Source organism: Caretta caretta, chromosome 14, assembly GCF_965140235.1.
Source record: "Caretta caretta isolate rCarCar2 chromosome 14, rCarCar1.hap1, whole genome shotgun sequence".
Taxonomy (NCBI): Eukaryota; Metazoa; Chordata; order Testudines; family Cheloniidae; genus Caretta; species Caretta caretta.
The window spans coordinates 43,950,745-43,975,864 of record NC_134219.1 but is presented as its reverse complement, the minus strand read 5'-3'; the positions used below and the strand labels follow the sequence as shown (position 1 = coordinate 43,975,864).

The following is a 25,120-nucleotide window of genomic DNA, read 5'->3' as shown; positions in this document are numbered from 1 at the left end:
ACTAAAACGGAGTAGATAATGGCAGTAACACAGAATGTGTCTGTTAGAGAAATTAAGCAGATTTTATTTTTGTCTACTAAAGGTAGCGTACAAAGTATCAAACGTGTTTCTGATACTTTTGTAAAGCTCCGGAATTGATACCTCAAGGCTTGGGATTGGGAATATTTTGCTCTATTATCTCCTGATTTTTCTAAATTGATATATATTCAATATGTGGTTTTAATTGCAGTTTGTAGATATATTGTCTTTCTTTATATAGGAATTAGATACAGGGCTCCTGTCAGCTAACTCCTAAGTTGTCTGCAAAAAACCTAGAATTTTCAGGTGTCTAAGTAGCCCCTGGAATCGGAGGTGAAAGTGGGCTGGTGCGGGCCAGTACGGTGAACTGATAAGAACCGGCTGCCGGTACTGGCCTGTACATGGCCAACATTTAAGCACTTCCGGGGCAGCACTTTTAACATCGCTGCCCCTTTTGCTTGCCCGTACCGGCAGGGCGACTGTTGGGGGGAAGCAAAAGGGGCAGCTGCCCTAGAATTTAAAAGTCCTTAGTGCTCCCAGCCGCTGCGGCAGTGGTGGCCATGAAGAGCTGGCTGCGGGAGTCTGGTCCCCATCCCATCCCTTCCACCCCACGCCCTGCCCTTTCCAGGGGCCAGAGCCACCCCCCACCTTGCCCAGGAGGGACCTGGCGTACCGGTAAGGCCCTCTACGTACTTTCACCCCTGCCTGGAATCACAGTTAAAGTTTTCCCCGCCCCCAAAAATCTGAAATGGTGCCCTTGGTGAGCCAGGAGTGGCCAGAGGGTGGTGGGAGGGCCATGGGCTCTGGCAAGATGCAGCCCCCATGTGACAGCAGGAAGCCCTCAAATTAATCTCCTATCCCCTCATCCTGGAGTCACAGCTCTCCCATTTGGTCTTGCTACACCTCACACCAAGAATACAGCTGGGGTGCATCCAGATTATTTCCCGGTGACTAGTGACAGCCCCATGGGGGCAGCGTTAAGGGTGCACCGGCCTGTACCTTAACTCTGTATTTCTTGGTTTTCAGAAGTCTGAGTTTTGATGAACTCAGACCAGGTAAGGGAGAAAAAATCTTTTAGGGGACCAACTCCTGTTGTTGAGAGAGACGAGCTTTGGAGCGACACCAAGCTCTTCTTTAGGTCTGTGTTGCTGGAAAGCTTGTCTCTTTCCCCAACAGAAGTTGATCCAGTAAAAGATCAAACATCCTCCACCTTGTCTCTCTCATAGACCGGGGGCCAGCAGGCGGCCACAACAGAGCAAATCACTTCTGATGACCTTGCTGTTTTGGAAGGTCACGATCTTCAGTGGGAAACTGTCACTTTATGTTAACAAAAGGGGCTTTGTTGTTGGTTGGGGTGGGTGGGTGTTTTTTTGCCATTTAGTTTATGATATTCAGCAAAAGCTTTTCTCTTTTTGAAATCATGACTGGACTAAGAGTCCGTTGTTCAGGTGACCCAGTTACCTGAATCCAGGCCTGATTTCAGAGAGAATCTGCTTCCTGCTTTTGCTGAGTCTAGTCAACTAAATAGAAAAAAAAAACCCCAAAACAACCCCCCCTCTCCCGGAACAACAAAGCCCCTGTATGTTAAATTTTTACAGAAAGTTCCGGTTTCTCCCCACTGGCGGCCCCGCGGGACTGGGGCTGTGTCTTTCAGAGAAGACTCTCCCCTCCCCCCGGGACAGGGGTTGGACTGAGGCAATTTCCAGTGTTACTTTCACTGTCCCCGGGCGAAGGCTGCGAGCCGGAGCGCACGTTTATCGATCGGAACAAACCCTGTTTCTGTTCACAACCTTCCCCGGAGAATCCCCGAGACAAAACTGCAGCTCCTCGATCGCCAGAATGAGCTGAGCCGCCTCCGTGACCGACGGGAACAGTCACCGAGCATGGGACTGTCCCAGCCAGAGGAGCCAAGTCTGACCACACCCGGGAGATGTTAAACTTCTCAGAAGACCCAACCAGGTGGGTTAATTTTGCTCCAGAAGGACTGTTTCTAACGTCTAATGCATGATCCTTATTGCTTGGACAGATTATTCAAAACACAAGGAGTAAATAATCCTGTGAGAATTTGTTTCTCTCTTTATGGGAGGGAGGAGGGATAGCTCAGTGGTTCAAGCATTGGCCTGCTAAACCCAGGGTTGTAAATTCAGTCCTTGAGGGGGCCTTTAGGGAGCTGAGGCAAAAACTGGGGATTGGTCCTGCTTTGAGCAGGGGGTTGGACTAGATGCCCTCCTGAGGTCCCTTCCAACCCTGATAGTCTATGATCATTTGTTTCTCTCTTTATGGAAACTTTACAATACCTCTACATTCAAAGTGATTTACCGTCAAATACACTGTGGGTTGTTTTCATAGCAATGTAACATGAGATTTTCACAGCTTGATGAATTAGTACCTAAAAGGTTGTTACAAGGAGGAGGAAGGTAAATTGTTCTCATTAACCTCTGAGGATAGGACAAGAAGGAATGGGCTTAAATTGCAGTAAGGGGGGGTTAAGTTTGAACATCAGAAAAACCTTCCTAACTGTCAGGGTGGTTAAGCACTGGAATCAATTGCCTAGGGAGGTTGTGGAATCTCCTTCCCTGGAGATTTTTAAGAGCAGGTTAGATAAATACCTGCCAGGGATGGTCTAGATCAGAGGTTCTCAACCTTTTTCTTTCTGAGCCACCCCCACGACATGCTGTAAAAACTCCATGGCTCACTTGTGCCACAATAACTGGTTTTCTGCGTATAAAAGCGAGAGTCAGAGGTAGCGGGTAGCAAGTAGGGCAAATGCTTGGGGCCCCATGCCACAGGGACCCTCATGAAGCCACATTGTCCCATGCAGTGGGGCTTCAGCTTTCTGCCCTGAATCTTTGCATACCTTACAGGTTAAGTCATATTGGGCTAGATCCTCAACTGGTGTGAATCAATGTAGCTGCTGCACTGAAGTCAATGGAAATATGCTGATTTACTCCTGCTGAGGTTTTGACCCATTGTGTCCTTAAGATTCAAAAATGTGTGTTTCTGGTGAACTTACTTATTATTCAGCTATCTGGTTCATTTATTTTTTATATTTGACAGTGTCATAGTACAGAATTGTCGTTGAAGTAAGCAGGGGGTTACATGCACAATTCTCATTAACAGTAGTATTTTTCTTGGGATTTTGCAATGTCATTGCCTTCTAATGATTCGTAACTTTCATGCTTATGCACGCACAAACCAGAAGGAATAGGACTGAAGGAGGGCAAAGGGAAATTACCAGACTAAAAATACTGGTCTTACCACAAAATTGTGCGTAGCCCAAGCAACGCCTACCCCGGTGTTGGTATTTAACAACACTTCGTGCAAAACTGAAGGAAAGCATCATCTTATCTACTCTATCAACAGTTCCTAGCTTTGCAGTAAGGTTAAAGTCCTCCTAGATAAACTGATGCCAAACTAAAAGCCATATCTTAAAGAAACAGTTCACCTTTTTATTTAGAGACTTATTCAAAGTCCATTGAAATCAACAGGTGTCTTTCTGTTGACTTCAATGGGCTTTGGAACAAATTCTGAATGCTCTTCTGTAAGAAAAAAAAATCAAAGAAAAAGACACTTATGGGCAAAATTCTTCACCTTCTGAAATTCTGGTTCTCTGCTTCCCTTCATACATAGATTTCCCAGTGTCATCTGTGGTAATTCAGTGCACACAGGGAGAGCAGGATTCCACATAAAAGAACCATCATTCCTATGGGAAAGGAGATTTTTATAGACTAATTGTTCTTTTCTTTTTGGCTCAGTTGCCCACATATGTCATTTCAAGTACACAATTACTTGGGCCATTGTCTACCTGCACAAATAATGTCAAATTCCTCGTTAGCACTTCTGCAAATGATCCAACATTGCTAGAAATGCTGATCTTCCATTGTTAAATGATTTTACAACATTTGTAGATGTGCTGCTCTACTTAAGTTCTGGCATATTTGATATAACATAATGACATTATAACATGTGAGGGTCAGGACAGCGTGAGAATGAACTCTGAGGTACATTTGAGATCACAGTGAGGGGGGAACTCAAAAGTTTATAAGGTTAAGTGTAGTTTGGAACCAAAAATGTGGAGGCTTGTAGAAACCAATTCAATGTATTGGTTCTGCAAAAATGGGCTGTAAGTACTGCGCTGTCTCTGTATCAGTGTTTTGACACTTTTAGGAATTAGAAAAAAGTAGAACGTCACACTGGATCCCTTAAAACTCTAGGCTCCAAGTCCCTCCGCTGACAGAAATCAGTGTAACTGTTAGAGTTGGTTGCAACATTTTCAACTGAACATCTTTTCACTGAAAAATTTCCTTTTGCGAAAGCCAAAGCATTTATCAGGAACATAAATTATGATGAAGTTTTCAGTGGTAACATTTCTGAGGTTCAAGGTGGACTCTCCAATCGCTTACAGAGAGAGAAAAACAACAACCCATTTTAACATAATTCAGTTTCACAAAAGGGTTCTGTTTTCATTCCAATGTGGACCAAAACCAAATTCTGAAACCTTCCAAGTTGTTGCAAAATTGAATTGTTTTTCTCCATCCATCTCTAGTAGCTACATTAACTTTCATGGTGCTATGCTGAGTGAAGCCAGCTGGTGACCTGGGCCCACCTGTTATGCAGGAAAGCCATGTCTATTTTAGAAGGATTCAGGGATTTAATGATATTCAGTGCAATTCACTTTCGTGTACAGGTGGAATTTTAAGGCTCAAAGATTGTATAGTAAAGTTTAGAACCATACTGTAAGCAATCTTTAATAAAAAGAATGAGGCGAGAGAGGCCCCTGGGGTTCGTCTACACGGTCCATGGCGCTGAGCCTCCCAGCCTGGGACGACAAACTGAAGTTTGCATTAGTGCTCTAAAACAGCTGTGTAGGCAGCACTTTGAAGTTGGGGGGACGTGAAGCAGAGGGGTCCCACATCTCAGGGGAGTGCCCGAAGTCCTGGGATAAAAGTTATGCCGGAGCTCCTCCTCTCTCCCTCTCTTCTTAGCTCCCCACTGCCCCCAGGTGTTTTGTGTGAACTTACCTGCAAGGCCTGATCCTTTAGGCATACTCAGAGGACGCGACCAGACTGGGCCCCACCCACTGGCGGAGGGTAGGGGAGGCTGGGGGAGGCTGAGTTTCCCCAAATGGCCAGGCATGGCGCCACCCACACTCCACCTCTCAGGGCCCCACTTCAGCAGAGCCGCTGAGCAGATGGAGGACATGGGGCTCCCCACAGCAGCCCAGGCTCCCTGTTAGCACAGCCCGGCTCTGGCTTTCAGCCTGGCCAGGGGATGGGACCTCAGGGGGAAGAGGAGGAACAGTGGGCAGGGCATGATCAGCTCCTCCACTCTGAATCGCAGCCCCTGCCTCTGTTGCTTTCTGCCTTCCCAAGGCTACTATGCCCATATTAAAAAGTGCAGAGACCATGGCCCCCCTGGACCCTCCTGGATCTGACACCACTGCTCTGAGTGAGTTTAGGCACCTATAGGATTCATTAGGAATTTTCTGCATTGAAGTGCTTTTGAAACCGAGACTTAAGCATCTTAAACAGGGACTTTGGTACCAACTGATTGTGTGTATCCAGGGTAACATTGTTATCCCGCGGGGAAGTTCACGTTGCCCTGTATTTTTTGTGGCCACAGAGCTATGGAAGAGAGGGTAGCAGGGGTGATTTCTGGTCCTGTGTTTAGGGAAGGTTTGATGACATGCCTGTGAGAGAGGCAATGTAACATACTGTGAGACAGATTGTCCTCTGCCGTGTGAAAAACCTCATTGTCATGAGCAAATCTTTGGGCATGGTTAACCCAGGGAAATTATTTTTCATCACTATTTTTGAACAAAATTATTTTTGTTTCATTTTTACCATTCTATTTTTTTAATGAATCAACTCAAAAGAATGTCTTTCATGAAACAAATGGAATGGAATAAAAACTAACATTTCATTTATTTATTTGTATATTTCCACTATCAACAAAACAATTTATGATCCAGAGCGGAAGCAGAGAGAACAGAAGCCTAGAGATCCCAGCAGCCATGGCCTCAGGGGCTCCTGTAAGGGAAATCCAAGAGGAAACCAAATGTCCCATCTGCCTGGAATATCTGAGGGACCCAGTCACCATAAAGTGCGGGCACAACTTCTGCCAGGTCTGCATCACTCAGTACTGCGAGACATGGGCAGAGCTGGACTCTGACCCCTTGTGCTGCCCCAGTTGCAGAGCCCGAATCCCGAAAGGGACTCTCCAAAAAAACTGTCAGCTAGCAAATATAGCGGAAAAAATCAAAGAACTGGATTTCAAACCAGGAAAAAAGAATCTGTGTGAGAGACACGGCAAAGCCCTGGATCTGTTCTGTGATGAGCACGGGGAAGCCGTGTGTGTGGTTTGTGAGAGATCCTCAGAGCACAGAACTCACCCGGTGCTTCTCCTGGAGGAGGCTGCCCAGAAATACAAGGTAGGAAACACTGGGGATCTGGGAAATTCTTTCTTTTTCAGACTCAGTCTCTCAGAGCCACAGAATCTCCTAATTTCCCAGATTTTCTCCCTGATCTCTGGAACCACCTAAATCTCCCCACCCTCCTCAGTCTCCTTCCTCTGGGCAGGTGCAGGGAGCCTTGGCCACTGATGGCAGGCACAAAGCCTGTCATTAGGGAGACATGGGGCCTGGCTACACTTGCAAGTTAGAGCACATTAAAGCAGCCACAGGCAGCCTAACTCACGACCCATCCACACTGGCAAGGCACGTCGAGCGCCTGGACTCTGCAGATGGAGCGCTCCTGGTAATCCACCTCTGCGAGAAGCGTAACGCTTGCTGCGCCCCGGCTGAAATGGCCAGCGTCTGTGTGAACGAGGTGTTGCATCACTGCGCTGCGATCGGCCTCCGGAAAGGTCCCGTAATCCCTTTAAGTCAAGTGGCCACTCTTGTCACTGTTTTGAACTCACTGGGCTGTAGGAATGCGGATATCCCCTTTCAAAGCTCCGTGTCTGACAACCGGCTGCTTCTCTGCTCCAAGACAAAGCAGCTAGTCGTGTGGAAAGCTGCTCGCTGTGCCTGTGTGAGAGAGAGAGGCAGGGCGGGGGTGGAGGGTGTCTGCTGCTGTCTGAACTGACAAGACAGCCTGCTGACACGCTCTCAGCCCCCCGAAAACCCACTCTCTCTCCCCCCACATACACACAACACACTCCCTGTCACACTCCATCCCCACCCCCCCCACCCCATTTGAAAAGCACCTTGCAGCCCCTTGCTGGGATATCGCTCCCACAATGCACTGCTCTCTGTGGCGTTGTAAGAGCTGCTAATGTGGCCACGCCAGTGGGCTTGTAGCTGTCAGTGTGGACACACGGCAGCGCTTTCCCTGCTGCACTCCCCGAGGGCTGGTTTAACTCCCAGCGCTCTCCATCTGCCGGTGGAGCCAGGCCCGTAGGCACTGGAGCTCCCTTGGAGGCACGTTCCTCACACACAGGACTGAAGCAGGATCTGTCCGTGCTGCTGCCAGGCCAGGCAGGGAAGGCACGAGCTGCGCTCACCACACCCCTGACAGCCGGGGCGGCGGGGATCAGAGGCAGGGCAAGGCAATGCCTTCCCAACCTGCCAGGCGTAGCCCCGCCCACACTCCGCCCCCAGGCACCCCCCTGCTTCCGCCGCGGCTCCTGGACCCTCAGTCCCCTGGGGCTGCCTGGGCTTCAGGCTGGGGAGGCTGGGGCCGCGCGCCATCCCTGTGCTCCAGGGCCAGGGAGGCTGGAGCCACGTGCTGCCCGCTCAGCGGGTGGGTGGGAGGTTGGGGTTGCTCAGGGGCTGGGGGCCTGCCCCCATAGGAACAGCTGAGTGTAGAGGCTGCACAGAGGGCAGGAGAGAAGAGGCTCTGAAATTGTTCTCTGTGAAGAGGATCTAACTTCAATGTGTCTGGTTTCTCGTCTGTCCTGGGCTCACCGAGCTCACACGGTGGTTCCCATCCAGGAAGCTGTCCGGTGGGACAAGATACAGAGTTGCCGTTCAGTCTAATGGGTCAGAGCTTTGGATTTTAATTACAGGTTAAGGGCATCACAAGTTGCCTGACACCAGGGCTGCTGACAGACTTGCCAGGCCTCTGGGCAAGGCTGGCGGGGGATTGGGGGGCAGCTCTGGGCCTCGGGAAGGGGCAGGGCCTCAGGAGAAGGGGCGGGACTGGGGCTAGTCTACCCCAGGCAGCCCTTCAGCACTGCCCAGGCCGTGCCGCCTGGGGCTCCAGCCGCGATTTAAAGGTTCTGGGGCCATAGGTGCCAACTTTCCCTGGCACTGGTGGGTGCTTGTGCCCTTCCCAACCCAGGCCCTGCCCCGACTCCACCCCTTCCCCACCCCCATTCCAGCCTCTTCCTCAAGCACGCCGCATTCTCCTTCTCCACACTCCCTCTCAGCGCTTCCCACATGAAACAGCTGTTTCGCGGCAGCAGCAAGCGCTGGGAGAGAAGGGGGAGAAGTGGGGACACGGCGGCGAGCTCAGGAGAGGAGGCGGAGGTGAGCTGGAGCAGGGGGCGGACCTGCCCAGGGGGCATTGCCACGGAAAGGGTTTAGGGCAGCACTGGGGCAAACCCCAACCGTTCTTCAGACAAATCAGCCTATTTAATTAGGGTGGCCATTGAGGCTTTCCCCGAACATAGCCCGTTCCCATGCCTGCCTGCATGGGCCCACCCCCAACTGTATCACTCGGCCTGGTTGGGCCCACCACTGCCTTTGTCAGCACACCCCCACCTGCATCCTTCTGCATCAAAGTACCACCCCCCACGCCTGCCCCCCCCCCCACAGATGTCCTCCTGCATCCTCAGTTTCCTCCTGCCACTTTTTCACCGGACAAAGCAACCTCCAGGGACCTGGTGGCTTCTGGGATTTGTATCATTTTGTTATTAAACCTTCTCAAACCCAGATTTATTGAGTCATCCCCATGTGACTCTAGTGTCCTGTTACGCGCTGTACCACTAATGAATTCATAGATACCAATAAAACTTGGTTATAATTGAGATCTCTCTCTAATTTTTAAAATACCTGAACCTGAATGGGTAACAAGTCAGAATATGACACGCTTCCAGTCTGCATTAATAAGGTTTCATCTCCTTGGTGGTCCTGATGTGGCAAAGCGATTCACCAACAATCATCTTGGGTTTTGGGTGGAAAAACACCCAGCTCCACACCCCTCTCAGCCATCTAAATGAAACCTCTCAAATCCTTTATGGTTCTTCAGGAAAAAATCCCGGCCCATCTGCAGACTCTGAGGGAAGATAGAGAAAAGCTTCTGGGATTTAAAATGACTAGCAAGGGGAAAAGGCGGGAGTATCAGCTAAGGTGCCTGTTGTTATTAATTGACAGGGACTGGCCGTGGGAGGTCCATTTGGAGGCAGATTCCTGTGTGGCCTTGGGGAACGAGGACTTGTGTGTGTTTCTCCATGATCGTGGATTGCTGGGTTAGATTCATGTGTAGACAAGCCCAAAGCTTCCATTTCAGCTGATGAGTTAATGTCTAACCCTTGTGGCTCTCCCAGAAATCCTCCCCAAGTGAACTGAATGTCCCCGAGAGGTGCTGTCCACTGTGTCTGGTCATTTTGTGCATTATTAACGTGTTTGTTCCTTTTTCTTCCGTGGCATCTGTGTCAGTGTAGTGCTGAGTCCTGCCTCCTGCTGCTCTGGGTTTGAATTCACAGAGACCATGAATAGCAGAATACGCTGACCATGACAGACATGGAAACCTCCCTTTCAGAGGGATGCAGGGGCCATAGCAGAAGGTGTGAGAGTCCTCAGCCTAGTACACACAAGCATAGGTGCAGACTTCGCCACCAGCCGGTGGGGGCTCGACTCCCCACTCTACCCCCGGCCCTGCTCCCATTCCACTTTTTTCCCCAAGACCCATTCCACTTCTACTGCACACTCAGCTCTACATGAAAGGACCCCGGGCTCCATCCATGTCCCTGACCAGCCCTTTCCTTATTTCTTCTAGAAACAGACAGAAACCGAGAGGCAGAAGATTGTGTCTGAATTTCAGCAGCTGCGGCAGTTCCTGGAGGAACAAGAGCGACTCCTGCTGGCCCAGCTGGAAAAGCTGGACGAGGAGATTGTGAAGATACACAATGAAAATATCACCAAACTCTCAGAGGAGATTTCCTATCTTAGTGAGCTGATCAGTGAGATGGAGGGGAAGTGTCAGAAGCCAGCAAGTGAATTCCTCCAGGTGAGACTGAGCTAGAAACATCCCAAATCCCAACACAAGGACAGGAAGTATTGGCACTGGGGTCCAGCAGTCAGAGATCTCAGTGTAACTCAATGTGTGCATTGCTGAAATGTGAATGACTCTTGTTCTTTTTAGACTCACAGACACATTATTAGAGATGGAAAAGCCCCATTAGCTCAGTGCAACCATGGCCCCGGGGCCAGGGCAGGGCTGATTTTCCCTGTATTTGCAAAACCCCTTTCCTGAGATCCCTTGTATGTGTCAGATGGGACTGAGATACTTTTCTCTCTCTCTCTCCTCTAGGATGTCAGAAGCACCTTGAGCAGGTACGTGGCTCTCTCTTGCTCCCCCTCACAAATCTGGGAAAGAGCTTGGTGGTGATATTAGCACCACATCTCCCCAGGGCTCTACTGAAAAATGTGTGGGGAAGATCAAAAGTCGGATACTGATCTCTCTGATCCACTTCATCCTGAGGTTCTCACCCTGGTACAGAATACTCTGGAATTGTCCATTCAGTGGGAAAGACTGACTTCAAGTGTTTCCTTGAGATGTCACATCCCTGGGGGAGTGGCTGCCTCAGGATTGTGGGGATGGAATATGGGCCTGTCACTACTGGGGCCCTGGTTACCATTCAGCCCAAGGCAGCAGTGGTCAAGAGTCTTTCCCACCTGAGTCTTTCCCAGCCTGAGGACTGTTTGGAGAGCTGTGTGGAATGAGCTGGGGAGGGGGGAGCTGGTGTCTCAATTTAGTTCCTAGTGGACAGATTTCTACAGCACTTTACATCGGAACCTCCTGTCCCTCAGAGCGTGGAGGCCAAGGAGTGAATTGGCCATGGAGACTCAATTCCCCTTTTGTCCCCAGAGCTGAGCTCACCAGACCAGAGCTGAAGAATATTAAGGAGTCCTGAGAAGGGAAGGTTGTACGGCCATGGGCTGTGCTGCACCTGCTCTGAGGCCGGGAGAAGTCGAGGATTCGAACTCCAGGCCCCTTAGAGCAGCGACTCGCTCGCCAGAACTTATCATGAGTCACACAGTGAAATATAATCACGGGAAATTGTTTCTCTCCAGGTGGGAGAAGGGGAAGTTCCAGCAGCCAGAGGAGATTTCTCCTGAACTGGAAGAGCAAGTCAGCGATTTCTCCCAGAAAACTATTGTGCTAATGGAGACTCTGAGGAAGTTCAAAGGTACCCAGAAGGGATCTAGGAGTGGAAATTGGGAAGAGCCTCTGAGACTGTGGGAAGAGAATGGTGCTGGTCAATTGGTTCACACTTAGAGGATGCTTCTATTTAATTGTTGGGTGAGAAGGCCAGACATTTGGGTCCAAGACACTCAGGTTGATTAATTCAAACCTTTGTTTGCACCAGAAACATGCTTTTCGATTACAATTACAAAGTAAGAAATGACTCATCGACTTTAAGGTCAGAAGGGACCATCATGATCCATCTACTCTGACCTCCTGCACATTGCAGGCCACAGAACCTCCCCACCCACTCCTGCAATTTACCCGTAAACTCTGGCTGAATTACTGAAGCCCTCATATAATGATTTAAAGACTTCAAGTTACAGAGAATCCACCTTTCTTCTAGTTTAACATTGGTAAATGATATGTGCCCCATATGGCAGAGGAAGGCAAAATCAACCCCAGAGTCTCTGGCAATTTGATTTGGTGGAAAATTCCTTCCCTATCCCAAATGTGGTGCTTACACACTACACATGCATGAACACATCATTGGCAGGGCTTCCTTTGTTCAAGCTATTTTCATGTTATTATTCTCTTCTCTGATTGGTTTATTACCACTGATTATGCACACGCCACTTTCACCCTTGTCTCCACACAAGGGGTATTGGACTTTGTTAACTTCTCTGTGGCTGGATGCACAGCCCCCCTCAGCCTGGCTCCAACCCTTCAGTGCCTCACCCCACTGCACCGCCCCCTCAGCCTAGCTCCAGCCCCTCAGTGCTGACCCCTCCCCTCAGCCTAGCTTCCCAGGAGCAGCAGGGATGAGAGACAGTGGGAAGCCACTTCTGGGAGCCACCAGCGGTGAGTCCCGCCTCCCCCAAAAGAATTTGTTCCACCCAGGCCCCTGCTCACAACAGACCCCCGCCCACAGCCAGAGCTTGTCCCTTTGTCCTGGTCAGGAGACAGAGGAGGTTCCCATCGACCCTGGCATCACCCGTGCACGGAGAGGGGTGCCCTGGTCACAGTGAGGCGATGGGAAACCCTGCTCCACTGAGAGACCCCCCTCCTTTGCTTCCCACATCCTGTAACATGATGGGGGATTTCCCATGTAAGGGACACAGACAGGGAAGAGACATGGGGTAAGCGGTGTAGAGGTGGGACACACAGACACACACACACACAGACACTCATCCTCCCATCAGACATATTATTTAAACAAGAAAAATAAAAAAGTAGTGACAACAATACACTGAAATATGGTTTTAGGAGAAATATTTATTTCAATGCCCCCATGCCACAAAAAAATATTGACTGCGGCAGTGAGGGACATTCAAAAACACTCACCTGAGTTGAATTGATTCCTATTATTATTGTTTATTATTTATTAACGAGCTAGGTTATGGTTTTTTCAGTGTGGAAAATTGTGCGTTATTTTACGGGTTTAATGATGACTGAATGACATAACCCCCCGCCAATGTCCGCCACTCACTCTGGTAATTTTGTAAAGTGTCCGTCGCACAACATGATGCTGCCAACCCCTGGCCAAAGGGAAAAAGTGGGTAAAGTTACTTTTCTGCCAAAGTCTTTGTATGATCTGGGTCTAGGTTATGACAAAAGGCCATGAGTGAATAAGACAAACCAACTGGAGTTTGAAGGGTGGGAGGGGATGAGGAGGGGAAAAGTAAATCCTTCTTACAGATTGTGTGTCCTGGGATGGTTCTCAGGCTGAAAGGACGTTGGTTCCATTGCTGGGAGATGGCTGAATGAGAGAGGAAATAGAAGGTTTCAGTTAGTTTCTATTAAATGCCTGAGTGTGTCTCTGGGCCTCTCGATCTGTTTCTCTGTCATGATGAAAACACAGTTCTATGCGTTCAGAGTGGGGACGCTGTTATAAATATGAAAGTCTGAAATCTCGTCTCTTTTCTCCTTTCCCCCGCCAGACACTCTGCCGTCTGCACTGGAATCCCTAGGAGCACACAGACAGGGTGAGTTTGCAGCAGGAGACTGTCTTTAAATTATGAGAAAATTCCAGTGAAAAAATCTTCATGAGATTGTAACGAAAGTTACCAACCAAATCACCAGTGGCTGTGGTGCACACAGCCCTAAAAATAACCTGTTCACAGTGAGGAGATCCAGGGGCACTGGAACATGGGGGGCCAGGGGGCCAAGCTCACCCTCTTTTGAACATGGGCATAGTTTGGGGGCAGGGGGCCGTGTTGGCCCCCCACACTGCAAGCCTTGGCCAGGCGTGGAGCATCGCAGCGTTGGCTGTGCTTCATGGAGGGGCGGCTGATCAACTGCGCCCTGTGTAGTGCAGCTTCTTCCTGGTGCTTGTCCCTCTCAGTGGCCCCACCCCTGCTCCTCTTCCCCCCGGAACCTCCCCCTGCCCTGGGTGGTGCACGCCGGAGAGTGGACATGGGAAGGTGGAGGGTCAGGGGCTCTCCATAGTGGCCTAGGCTCCCAGCCTGGCCAGAGGTAGGGCCTAGGCGGGAAGATGAAGAGTGGGGCAGGGCCAGGGAGAGGGCAGGGCCACAGGTGGTGTGACCTAGAACCCCCCTCCCCAACTTCTGCCAAGGTGCCGGAACACCTGGGGAGATCCCAAGCTGACGTCACACAAATAATCCTTACACCAGCCTTAGTGCTGAGTTCATGCCCATGCTAATGAACAGAAACACTCTCCCTGAGCAGCACCCAAACACAGCTCAATGCCCTGAGGACAGACACATCCCTCTGCTTTACCCCCGTGCAGGGGGTCTCCCCATTGCTCTTCTCCCACATCCTGCCTTTCCTCTGGGCAGGGATGGGCTCTCCCATTCGAGCTGCTCCCTGCTTCCTGGATTGGGGAGATGCTCTCCCTCTGATGCTGCCAGCTCCTCCCCTCTCTCTGGGCTGGGGATGGGGCTACCTCACCCAATGCCACCTCCTACTCTCTGGTGTTAATCAGCTCTTCCCCAGTGCTGCATCTTCCTCTCTGTTCCCAGCCCTGGGAGTGAAGACTGCATTAGAGAAGGGAAATTTCCTCTGGGCTTCAAAACTGCACCTGCTTCCTCTGCTCCATCCCCACTAAAACATTTCTTGGTGTGTCTCTCCTGCTGGGAATGGAGCAGAATCAACAGAGGTCTCTGATTCTCTCTCCCCAGCGAATGTGACTCTGGATCCAGACACGGCTCATCCCATCCTCGTCCTGTCTGAGGATGGGAAAAGTGTGAGATGGGGAGACACGCGGCAGCGACTGCCCGACAACCCTGAGAGATTTGACACTGAGCTCTGTGTGCTGGGGTGTGAGGGATTCACCGCGGGGAGACATTGCTGGGAGGTGGAGGTGGGGGGTGAGGGATACTGGGCCGTGGGGGTGGCCAGAGAGTCTGTGGCGAGGAAGGGAGGGATCAGCCGTAGCCCTGAGGGGGGGATCTGGGCAGTGGAGTGGTGGGGGGGTCGGTTCCAGGCTCTCACCTCCCCTGCGACCCCCCTGCCCCGGAGCCGGGCCCCCAGCAGGATCCGGGTTTGTCTGGACTGTGGCCGGGGGCAGGTGACATTTATCGATGCTGGTGCCGGGGCCCCGATCTTCACTTTCCCGCCGGGCTCCGTCCCTGGGGAGAGAATCCGCCCCTGGCTCGGGGTGTGGGGGGGATCCCGGCTCCGCCTGAGTCCCTGAGCCCCACAGCAGAGGGGGGAGAACCGGAAATCAGCCTCTCTAGCCTCACGGACCCTGGTCTCTATGACCTTGGAGGACTCCCATCGACCCAGCCCCTGGCCCCTCATCTTGATGGCCCCTGGAAGCTCCTTCCCCTCCCTCCCTGCAGCCCCAGGCATGGGAGCAGGAGGGGGACGGGGAGGAACCCCTGGGGCTGCAGGGTGGGGCAGAGGGGCCCTGAGGGGCAGAGGTGGGGGCTGGGCAGGGACCCAGCATGAATCAATCAGGGGTTGGGGGGCTGGGGAGAAGCAGCAGCAGGGAGCGGTTTGTGCAGATCTGTGGGATTGGATCTCATGGGGTCTCCCAGCCAGAGCTCCTGCCCCAGGGGCCCAAGTCACTTCAGGACAACTGGTCGCACTGTCATGGTCCCACAAACACGGGCGGGGTGGTGGAGGGGATGGGTAGGGGGTGCAGATTGATGGAAAAGCCATGATATCACCTTAAAAAAATCATCATTCGGTCAGTCTCACGATTTTTTTAACCTCCTGAGGTTGGCAGCACTGGGGGAGGCAGGGACAGGGTGGGTTTGACCCGAGGGAATTAGAAGAAGCAAGAAGGAAAATGTGAATGAAAATAAAACAAGAAGAAAGGGAGAGTCCAGGAGAAATGGTGGAAAATATAAATGAGAAGAGTGACAGGAAATTATCCCTGACAGGGGAACCAGCCTGGGGGCAGCAAGAGGGGAAGGGATAAATTTGGGGCTGGAGGGGGGTGGAATGGAGCAGCCATGGGGGCTGATCTGTAACAGGGAGGGGAGGAGAGTGGGAGAAACACAGGAAAATAAACAGGGATCAGAAGTGAGGGTTAGAAAAATGAACAGAAAAGGAGAGTATGAAAGGAAAGGGAAGAGAGAGATTTATGACACATGACTGAAAGTGAGGCTGTAACTCTTCAATTCCCTATATTAATTCCTGGCCACTGGTGCTATTTTAGTGCCATTAAGAAAACTGTTCTCAGTAGCTGGGGATCTCCTTGCCATGCTGTGGTTATTAAGGCTCCTTCTCAGTTCTGTTTACTTACCATCTTTAGTAATTACTGTAAATTATTGTAAATAAAACATTCTACTTTATTGTCCCAGCTGCAGTTGTCGGGGGCAGTGCCGTGGGATTTGCTGCCTGACTTGGTTGTGTCCCCACAGCCCCCACAGGGAATATCGCGCCTCTAGGAGGAGAATTTTGTGTTTTACTGGGATGTGTCACTAACCAGCCTGTGCTCTGCCTCTGTCCTGTGCACGCCGGTGTCAATGAGGAATTGCTCAGCTGTGCTCTGCGGAGAGGTGACTGGTTGCACAGGGGACAATCCATGAAGGGACTTGGTGTTGCAATGCTGAGCGTCACAGGGCCGAGTTTGTAGACAACCAGAAAATCACATTCTGCAAAGCTGAGTCAGGGGCCTGAACCCCCTAGACAATGCATGGGCATCAGAGGCACCTCACAGTGTGACTCACAAAAGCCAGCTCACTCCTCGAGGAGCCATCTACGCTAGACAAGGGGAGATGCTGACAAGGGGGGAGGGGTGTCCTAAGCCCTGCCCCCTCTCACTGACAGGTGCCTAAATTGGGGCTGCAGGGGGGCATCGGTCTCTGCTTAGCCACCCACAGACGGAAACCCAGCGCCTGACGTCCGGTGGCTCAGGCACCTAAGGCGTTTCTTGCTGGATTGAGGTTCGGGTGACCAGATGTCCTGATTTCATAGGGACAGTCCAGATTTTTGGACTTCGTCTTATATAGGCACCTATTACCCCCCACCCCCCGTCCCAATTTTTTACACTTGTTGTCTGGTCACCCTAAATGATGTTCAGTGGCTCTGGCACCTGAGGCGTTTCTTGCTGGAATGAGTCAGGCACCTGCCTCAATCCACACAAAATGTGAGTGTGGGGGTGGGGAGAAGGTGGAGGTGGGTTTTGTGATGTCACCTGCCTTATAACTTTTACCCCCGTGGTGAGATCCCTTAGCTGGCACGTGGGAGACCCAGGTTCGACTCCACTGTCTAGAGTAGCTCACGAATGTGAGTACCAACCTTAGGGCAAACAGTTACAAACCAGGGTACAAACCCCACGCTAGATATCAAATATGAACCCCTCAAGCACCAGAACAGCCTGAACATGGAGTCACAGACAGTCCCCTTGGGTTCTCTGGTCTATCTTGCTGCTTTTCTGCCTCCTCCCCTGCTCCATCTCCCCGCTCCCCCTGTTGGGCTGCCACATTCCCAGCAGCAGAGTCGGGGCAGCTCCTGGCCACAGGTATCTATGGTTAAAACCACCAGCTGCTCTATCCTGGCCATACAGAATGGTGGAAGATGTGGAACAGGAGACAGCCTCTCCCCAGCCCAGGAAGAACCATTAATAGAAACCTTCCCACCCAAAGGCAAAGGGAGCCTTACTCCTGAGGGGGGTAACAGAATGTGCCCCTCCAAAAGGGGTTGATTTAAATGCCTGTGCACGTCCCTGCTTGTACCTGGTCTGAAGGGTCCTTGTGATGTGCAGAGGGTCACATGTTCTCTTCCTCCCAGTGGTTCTGTTGCAAGAATCAGCTCCTCTGACTTCCAGCAGCCTCCCCACTGGCTGCCCCCGCTTCCTGTGACAACCTCTCCCCTTCAAGATTATTTCCTCCAAGTGGAGCAGCCCCTGCAGGAATGAGGCCACTTGAGCCCAGAGGAGTTTTCCTCTGTTCCTGACTGGGATGGGGCTGTGCTTAATCAGGGTGTGTTAATCTAGTTTTATCAAATTTGGGGTAAGTCTAAATTAAATAAACTTCAACCAAAATGTTATTGGGGGGATGAAGGAAGCAATTGAAAAATGGAAGTTGAATAGCAATAATCACTCTGTCTTAACTTAAGAACACATAAGGGAAGGGAAGCTCATAAAAAAACGTATATGTATTTCTGTTTATGTTTTAGGGAAACGAGATCTAGATATTGTAAGTGTCGTTTTCTTTCCCCTGAGAAGAAAATTTTTATACACAATTGGATCCTCATGTGGGAGAGTAATTGAGTCATTGGTGGGTTAGGTGGCCTAGTGGTTAGCACACTTAGTGCCCCCTCCCAGTGGGCAGGTCTTGCAGTCCAAGCCCTCTTTTAATCAGAAGGGCAGGGAGGTGGGCAGTGGTAGGGGAGCCTGGGCCAACCCACTCTACTGGGCTCTGACCCAGGGCCCTAGGAGGCTCAACAGTGTCTGGTGTCCAAAGTTGTCCTCTGAGTTGCCCTCCCTGTGTCACTTCCTACCGTCTCCTGTTCTCCCACAGTTTCCAGTCCAAGATAAGCTGGGGGGAAAAGAAAAGGCAACCAAAGCACCAGTCCCAACCAGGTTAAGTATACAGTCAGCCCCTTGTCAGGAGCCTTCAGGGTTGGTCTATCCTCCTCCCCAGCCTCTCCCCTTTGAGCTGGGTTACTCCCCTTTCAACCCTCCACAGCCCAGTCACACCCCGCTCACTGCCTGGGGACCTGCCATTGCAGCTGCATCACTCTCCCCAGGCTCCCTGTGCACGGAGCAGAACTGTCCCTTGCTCCCCTTGGCTGCCCTGCCCCGACCTGTGGCTGCCAAGCTTGTGATCACACAGCCCAAGCTCTGAGCCCAGCTGCGCGAACCCAGCGTCCAGCCCAGGTGCTGGGGGCAGGCGGCTGCTGCTGACAGGGTGGACTCACTCCCACAAGCTCTGGAAGCTGAGGCCATGAGAATGGAATAACCCCCCCACCCCCACCGCACAGGCCACCAGACATGGGGAGGTGGCAGGGGGCGCGTCTGACACACATTTCCGCTCAGGCCTGTGGCACCCAGCTCCCTGCCACTGCCCCACGGTCCTCGCACTCTCGGGAGATCCTGCTCCAGCCTGGGTCACTGGGCCTGGGCCTGCGGGGAGGGGAGACTGCGAAGCACCGTGGGCTCCCTCCAGCTGACACTGCTGGGCCTGATCTTGGAGGGGCTGAGCACCCTCTGTTCCAGTTGACACAGCTGGGCCTGAACCTGTGGGGGAGGGGGCTGAGACCCCTCTGCTCCTGCTGAAGCCACTGGGCTTGATTGTGGGGGTGGGGAACAAGCACCTCTGGGACCATGGCAGCTGGGTTCCATGGACAGGGGCCAGCCCCAGAGTTTATCATTAGCTGACACTGGGCTTCTTCAGGGCAGAGGGAAGAGTACATCATGGGTGCAGCTTAGAGCTGTGCTCCCCACCCTGCCTGGGGAGACCCTGGCCTTGCAGAGGCAGCCCGGCTCAGGGAGAAGAACATAGAGGGCTGCTGAACAGACAGCCGGTTCCCTGGCTCCCAAAGCATGGAGAGCCTGTGGCCTGAGCAGGCCAGGTGGCTTCCACCAGCTTCTGATCTGCCGGTGCCCCCCTCAGTTTGAAAATCTCTGTGCTACATGGAAGGCAGAAATCAGGGGGGGCATGACCCCCACTTGAACAGCGGCCCATTTTCCTGCCTCCGCTCTTGCTCAATGTAAACAGGCCTTAATGCAAGCAGTGTCACCATCTCTCATGATTTTATCATGTCTCATTATATTTGGTGCATTTGCTAAAGTCCTGTTAGAGGGTTTATTCCTTCACCCTCTCACTTCCCTGATCCTTCTCTCATGAACAGAGAGCAAAAATACCCGCAGTCCGAAGGTGCAAACAATTCGATGTTTATTGGGGTGAACTTCCAGCAAGCTTAAATCCAAGTTCCTTTTTCCTTATTTTCGAATCCCAACTTACTTCCTGTTTGCCCCTAATTTATATAGTAATCTTCTCAGCTATACCTTAACCAATCATTTTACTGAAATCTATCTGACCAATCCTAACATATTGTAATATAATTCTCTAACCAATGCATAGAATCATAGAATCTCAGGGTTGGAAGGGACCTCAGGAGGTCATCTAGTCCAACCCCCTGCTCAAAGCAGGACCAATCCCCAACTAAATCATCCCAGCCAGGGCTTTGTCAAGCCTGACCTTAAAAACCTCTAAGGAAGGAGATTCCACCGCCTCCCTAGGTAACCCATTCCAGTGTTTCACCACCCTCCTCGTGAAAAAGTTTTTCCTAATATCCAACCTAAACCTCCCCCACTGCAACTTGAGACCATTACTCCTTGTTCTGTCATCTGCTACCACTGAGAACAGTCTAGATCCATCCTCCTTGGAACCCCCTTTCAGTTCGTTGAAAGCAGCTATCAAATCCGCCCTCATTCTTCTCTTCTGCAGACTGAACAATCCCAGTTCCTTCAGCCTCTCCTCATAAGTCGTGTGACCCATCCTTTTTGTAGTGTAGGGCCCAAAACTGGACACAGTACTCCAGATGAGGCCTCACCAGTGTTGAATAGAGAGGAATTATATCCCACTACCCTCATTAACTTACACCTAGCAAAATTAATTATACGGCAGACAGAAACAATTAGAGAACCAGACGGATGCACAATAGAAAAAGTGAGGGCCATAAAGATAAAACGTACAGAAATGAGGGTTTCACAACCACAACTATTGAGAAGTGATTTCTTGTAGACAGGATGCTATCAAACTAAGTTTTCTTTAACCATCTTTCTCTGGAGGGGATGGGCATTATCAGGACAGGATTATATTCCGAACAGCCCAATAGCACCTTCCTCTGCTGCTTAGCCAAAGGCCTTAGCTTAAGAACAGGGCCTCAGACTGTCACAGTGAGAGAAGGCCCTTACACCGGCAGACAGTGATTTCGATTCTTTCTTTTGTGCCTCTATAACAAGCTAAATTATAAACATATACCTAAATTCTTAAAGTATCGGCCTTTACAGACAGGCCTGAAAAGCCCCAGCTCCTGGGAGCATAGGATGAGGTGAGAATCTCGGCTTTCATTTTCTATGCAACGGAAGATTCTCGCCTTCTCAGTTGTAGAGAAAATCTAGAAAAAGTGACCCAAGTGCCGCCTACAGGTCTGAGCAACCAAAACCCAAATAGAAACAATCTAATGTTTATTATGATTACATTTCATAGAATCACAGAAGATTAGGAAGAGACCTCAGGAGGGTCATCCAGTCCAATCCCCTGCTCAAAGCAGGACCAACACCAACTTCATGATTTTGAGGAGCCTGACTTGTGTTTTGTAAATGCCGGGGGTTGTCAATACTTTGCCACACAGGTGCTGACTTCTCGTTTCCCCTGGAGGTGCTCCACTCCTTTGCCCCCCAGGACACATCACTTAGGGCAGGCCAGGGGGTGGGAGCTGAAGGAGAGGAGGAGGAGGAGGAGGGGTGGGGCCACTGAGAGGGATCGGGATTCACTGCCGGTCGGGGGCTAAGGCCACTTCAGCTCCCCCACCAGGAAGAAGCTGGCTCTGCTGGCAGGGGCTGCACTTCACATGGAGGGAGCTGATCACCTTCTCAGCTCCCCGACCAGGAAGCGCAGCCCCTGTTGGTGCCATTCCACGTCTGCCCAAGGCTTTCAGTTTGGGGGGTTCACCTGGCCCCTTGCCGCTCAAACAATGCCCATGTTAAAAAGGGGGGGAGCATGGCCCCTTGGCCCCAGCTGGTTCTGGTGCTCCGGTGGACATTGCATAGCTTCCATCCACTGCTACTGGCTCCCAGGAGCCATTCCATGCTGCCCCACACTCACAGTCCAATCAATACGAGCGCCCCTGGTGAGGACACGCCCCGCCAACACAAGAAGCAAAGTGCAGACAGCACAAGTGATTCAGTTACCATGGCAGCTGCAGGCTGACATAAGTTAGGTTGACTTAATATTTTAACCCTGATATTCTGTGATTCTGTGCTTGAGAGCTTATTTGAGTTTGACTGAAGGAGAGTGACTCTGCATCTTTTGACTGGTGATGTGACCATCCGTGTTTTCATGGTTATAAATCTTCAACTTTTTGAATCTCGGTGTCTATGGACATTAAATCACTGTGGTCTGACTTGCTATGGACGTATCCCCCCATAATTCCCCACAGCTGTGAAAACTGAAATGGAGAACAATTGGAAAGAAATGCTAAAACCCAGATTTTTGTGCAATAGTGAACATTTAACAATAAATATTGAAAAAATGCTTAAAACTGACAGCGATGTGTATTTAATATATCAGTGAATTCTGACAATCTCTCCTTAGACACACCCTCTGGTCCTTCAAGGGCATCACCCTACGGGGACGCCCACCAGCCACAGGGCCCGAGGGGCACATGTCACACTGACGCCTGCAGGCCGGAATGTTCCCCGTGGGCTCCTCCCCGCCCAGCAGCAGCCGAGTCAGTCCCAGGAAGGGAAACCCCCAGTTGCTGCTGCAGGAGCGGCCCAGGCAGAGCCCAGCCGGCCTCACTGGGCTTCTCTCGTGCAGTTCATGTGGCCGGTTCAATTCTGGGAGGAGCCTGTCACGTGATCTGGGGCTGGCCCCTGCGGGCGGGGCTTCTGCCTTGTTTGGTTGGTTGGTTTTGAATTTCCCTCCCGAGAGCGCGATTGGCTCCCGGTTCCCCAATTGGCTTTAAAAAAGCTTTAAAGTCCCATTACTGAGCCTGCGCGGTTTTTGGTTTTGCTTTTGGGATCCCCAGCTGCTGTAGGTCCTGCTCCTCGCTCCTCCTGCAGCGCCGCGTGGCTGCGGGCACCTGTTTCGGGTGCAGGGGCATTGACTTGTTTGCTTGATTGGTGGTATGTAGGTGCGGGGGGCTGCCTGCCAGCCCTACTCCGCCACCCAGCATCGAGTGGCTGCTCCTGGCTCACTGCAGGGGGGTTGTTGGTTGGGGAAGGGGGGGGGGCGCTGTGGTTTGAGGGGGGGGGAATTGCAGTAGCTGCAGCGGGGCAGCCTCGATTTACCTTGTCCTGCTCCCCTGGCAGTTGCAGTGAACTAGGGGTAGTGGGGCGGGGGGGGGGGGGAGGGAATACACAGGCTGTGTGGGAACGGGGACAGCAGAGCTGGGGAAGGCTGCAGCATCGTTTGGGGGGGGGGCGGTTGGCACAAGTAGCCTGGGGAATGGGAGGGGGCAGCTCCACCGGGCTGGTGGGGGTGTGTGTGGAGTGTCACCCACCTTCCTGTCCTAATTATTGGGCATTTGGGGTGCACCAGCTGGGGGGGGTCTATTGGGGGTCAGCTCCAGGCTGCACCTCGGGTCGGCCGGCGCTGCTTGCATTTTCTTTTTCTTTTCTTTTCTTCTTTTCTTTTCTTTTTTTTAAATAAAAGCTCAGTGCTCTGTGTATTGGTTTGTCTTGGTTTTGGAGGAAGGGCTGGGAGAGGGATGGGAGGGGCAGGGGGGCCTGGAGAGATATTGCCTGAGGGGGACCCCAGAATGTGTGGGGGAAGGAGTTTGAATGCAGAATGAGGAGGGGGCCCTGGCATTGGCAGTGTGGGGAATGGATGGTGGAGGCCCTGGCATTGGCCCTTAGGAGGTGCATGGGGCCCTGGCTGGGGCTGTGTGGGGTGGAGGCAAAGGGGTCTGGCTGCAGCAGTGTGGGGGAAAGGCTTTTGGTTTGGGTTTTTATTTGGATTTTTTTTCACCATCAGTGCTGGTACATCATCCCCACCCCCAGCCTGCCCCGACATTCCTGACCTCAGGAAAGGGAAACTACCCCTGTCCCACTGCCCAGAGGGAGCCATGGCTGGAGCGAGCCCCGGGGAAAGTCTCCAGGAGGAAGCGACATGTCCCGTCTGTCTGGAGTATTTCACACACCCTGTCACTCTGGAGTGTGGGCACAATTTCTGCCGAGCCTGCAGCGCCCAGTGCTGGGAGGGACCCGACACAGCCACCTCCTGCCCTCAGTGCAGAGAAACTGCAACAGAGAAACCTCAGGCCCAACAGGCAGCTGGCGAACATGGTAGTTCCCCCCACTAGCCCTTCTGAGCCCCAGTCTGTGACCCCCCAGCAGCACCATGTGCCCCGCTCTGTCCTAGCCTGGCTCCCTGCGGCTGGGTGTTCTGGCACCGCAGTGGCCTCTGGTGGGTGAACGGTGGAACTACATCACTTCTCTGGCAGAATGTGGTTTCTGTGGGGAAAAAATTCTGCAGCCGGAAATGAATTCTGTGTTTCCGCAGTAGCTCAGAATTCCCCTGGGAGTATATATTGCAATGATGATTGTCACTGCATCTAAATTTTAGCTGCCTAGAAATTTACTGGAATGACACTGTGAGCCCCAAAGCCTGAGTTCTGGGGAGATGTAAGTGTCTTCGAATGGGATCCACAAAAGCCAGCCGACTCGATAGGAAACTGCCTCACCTAACTGATGGGAAATGCTGACCAGAGGGACATTGTACAGGGGGGTCTAGGGACCTAACTCAGCTTTGTGAATTGCAGGGCTGTTCCTGTGACTCTCTAGTGCCTATTGTCTCTTGATAAATTTTCTTCCTGATGTAAAATCCCCAAAATACAGAAAAAACAAAAGCAACTTTTCTCTTCTTAGGATCCAATTTGGAGGGATTTGGAGAGTTTGAAAAAGGAGGGAGATGAGAATAGGGTGTTTAACTAGAGTGGGAAGAAGGAATATCCAGGAACTGCTGGTAGGTGCCATTGTTTCTCACCAATAAATATGCACTGGGATGTTATCAATGCTCAGATCTCTAAGTAACAGGAGAGTAACAGCGAGTTACATGTTCCCCCTGTGAGAGGTTATTTATTGTTTCTTCTGTACAAAGTAATTTCTGTTCTGGCTTCATGGAAACTAAACAGGAGAAAGGCAAATGGAGGAAATTATATTTGCTTACTGAACAAATGAAAAAGTTTTCTTAAAAATTTGAACAATCTCTATTAGAGGTTGCTATTCCTCTGTAGCTAAAGTGCTCCATAATTGGAGTTGACATTTTTCACACAACAATGTCTCTCACCTAAAATTGTGGCATCAGCAAAATCAAGGGTTTCCTGGAACTGCTGATTTCACGACATTACCCTAGATTCTGATCAGAAGGCGGCAAATGTAATTTCCAACAGTTGAATCATTTCAATTTCAGTCTAAAATGTCCGTCCACATAGTCTGTTTCCACATTTCTGCAGGAAAATGTTTCAGAACAGTTTGTTCCGGGAACATTTTCAGTCCCTTCACATTTCAGTCTGATTCAGAGAGGGAAGTAATTGTGAAAGATCCAAATTTCACACAACAGGAACATTCTGTTTTCTGACAAACTCTGCCATCACAGTGCCGT

At 51.2% G+C, this 25,120-nt stretch overlaps 1 protein-coding gene across 1 annotated transcript; it reads left to right on the top strand.

Annotated features, from left to right (window-relative positions):
- Positions 1–1,640: 1,640 nt before the first annotated feature.
- On the top strand, positions 1,641–15,755 carry LOC142069128 (zinc finger protein RFP-like). The gene is made up of 7 exons (XM_075119510.1): positions 1,641–1,977; positions 5,990–6,448; positions 9,960–10,190; positions 10,494–10,516; positions 11,258–11,373; positions 13,310–13,354; positions 14,510–15,755. The coding sequence occupies exons 2-7, from the start codon at positions 6,032–6,034 to the stop codon at positions 15,022–15,024; spliced, it is 1,347 nt and encodes a 448-aa protein (XP_074975611.1). The 5' UTR covers positions 1,641–1,977; positions 5,990–6,031; the 3' UTR covers positions 15,025–15,755.
- The last annotated feature ends 9,365 nt before the right edge of the window (positions 15,756–25,120 follow it).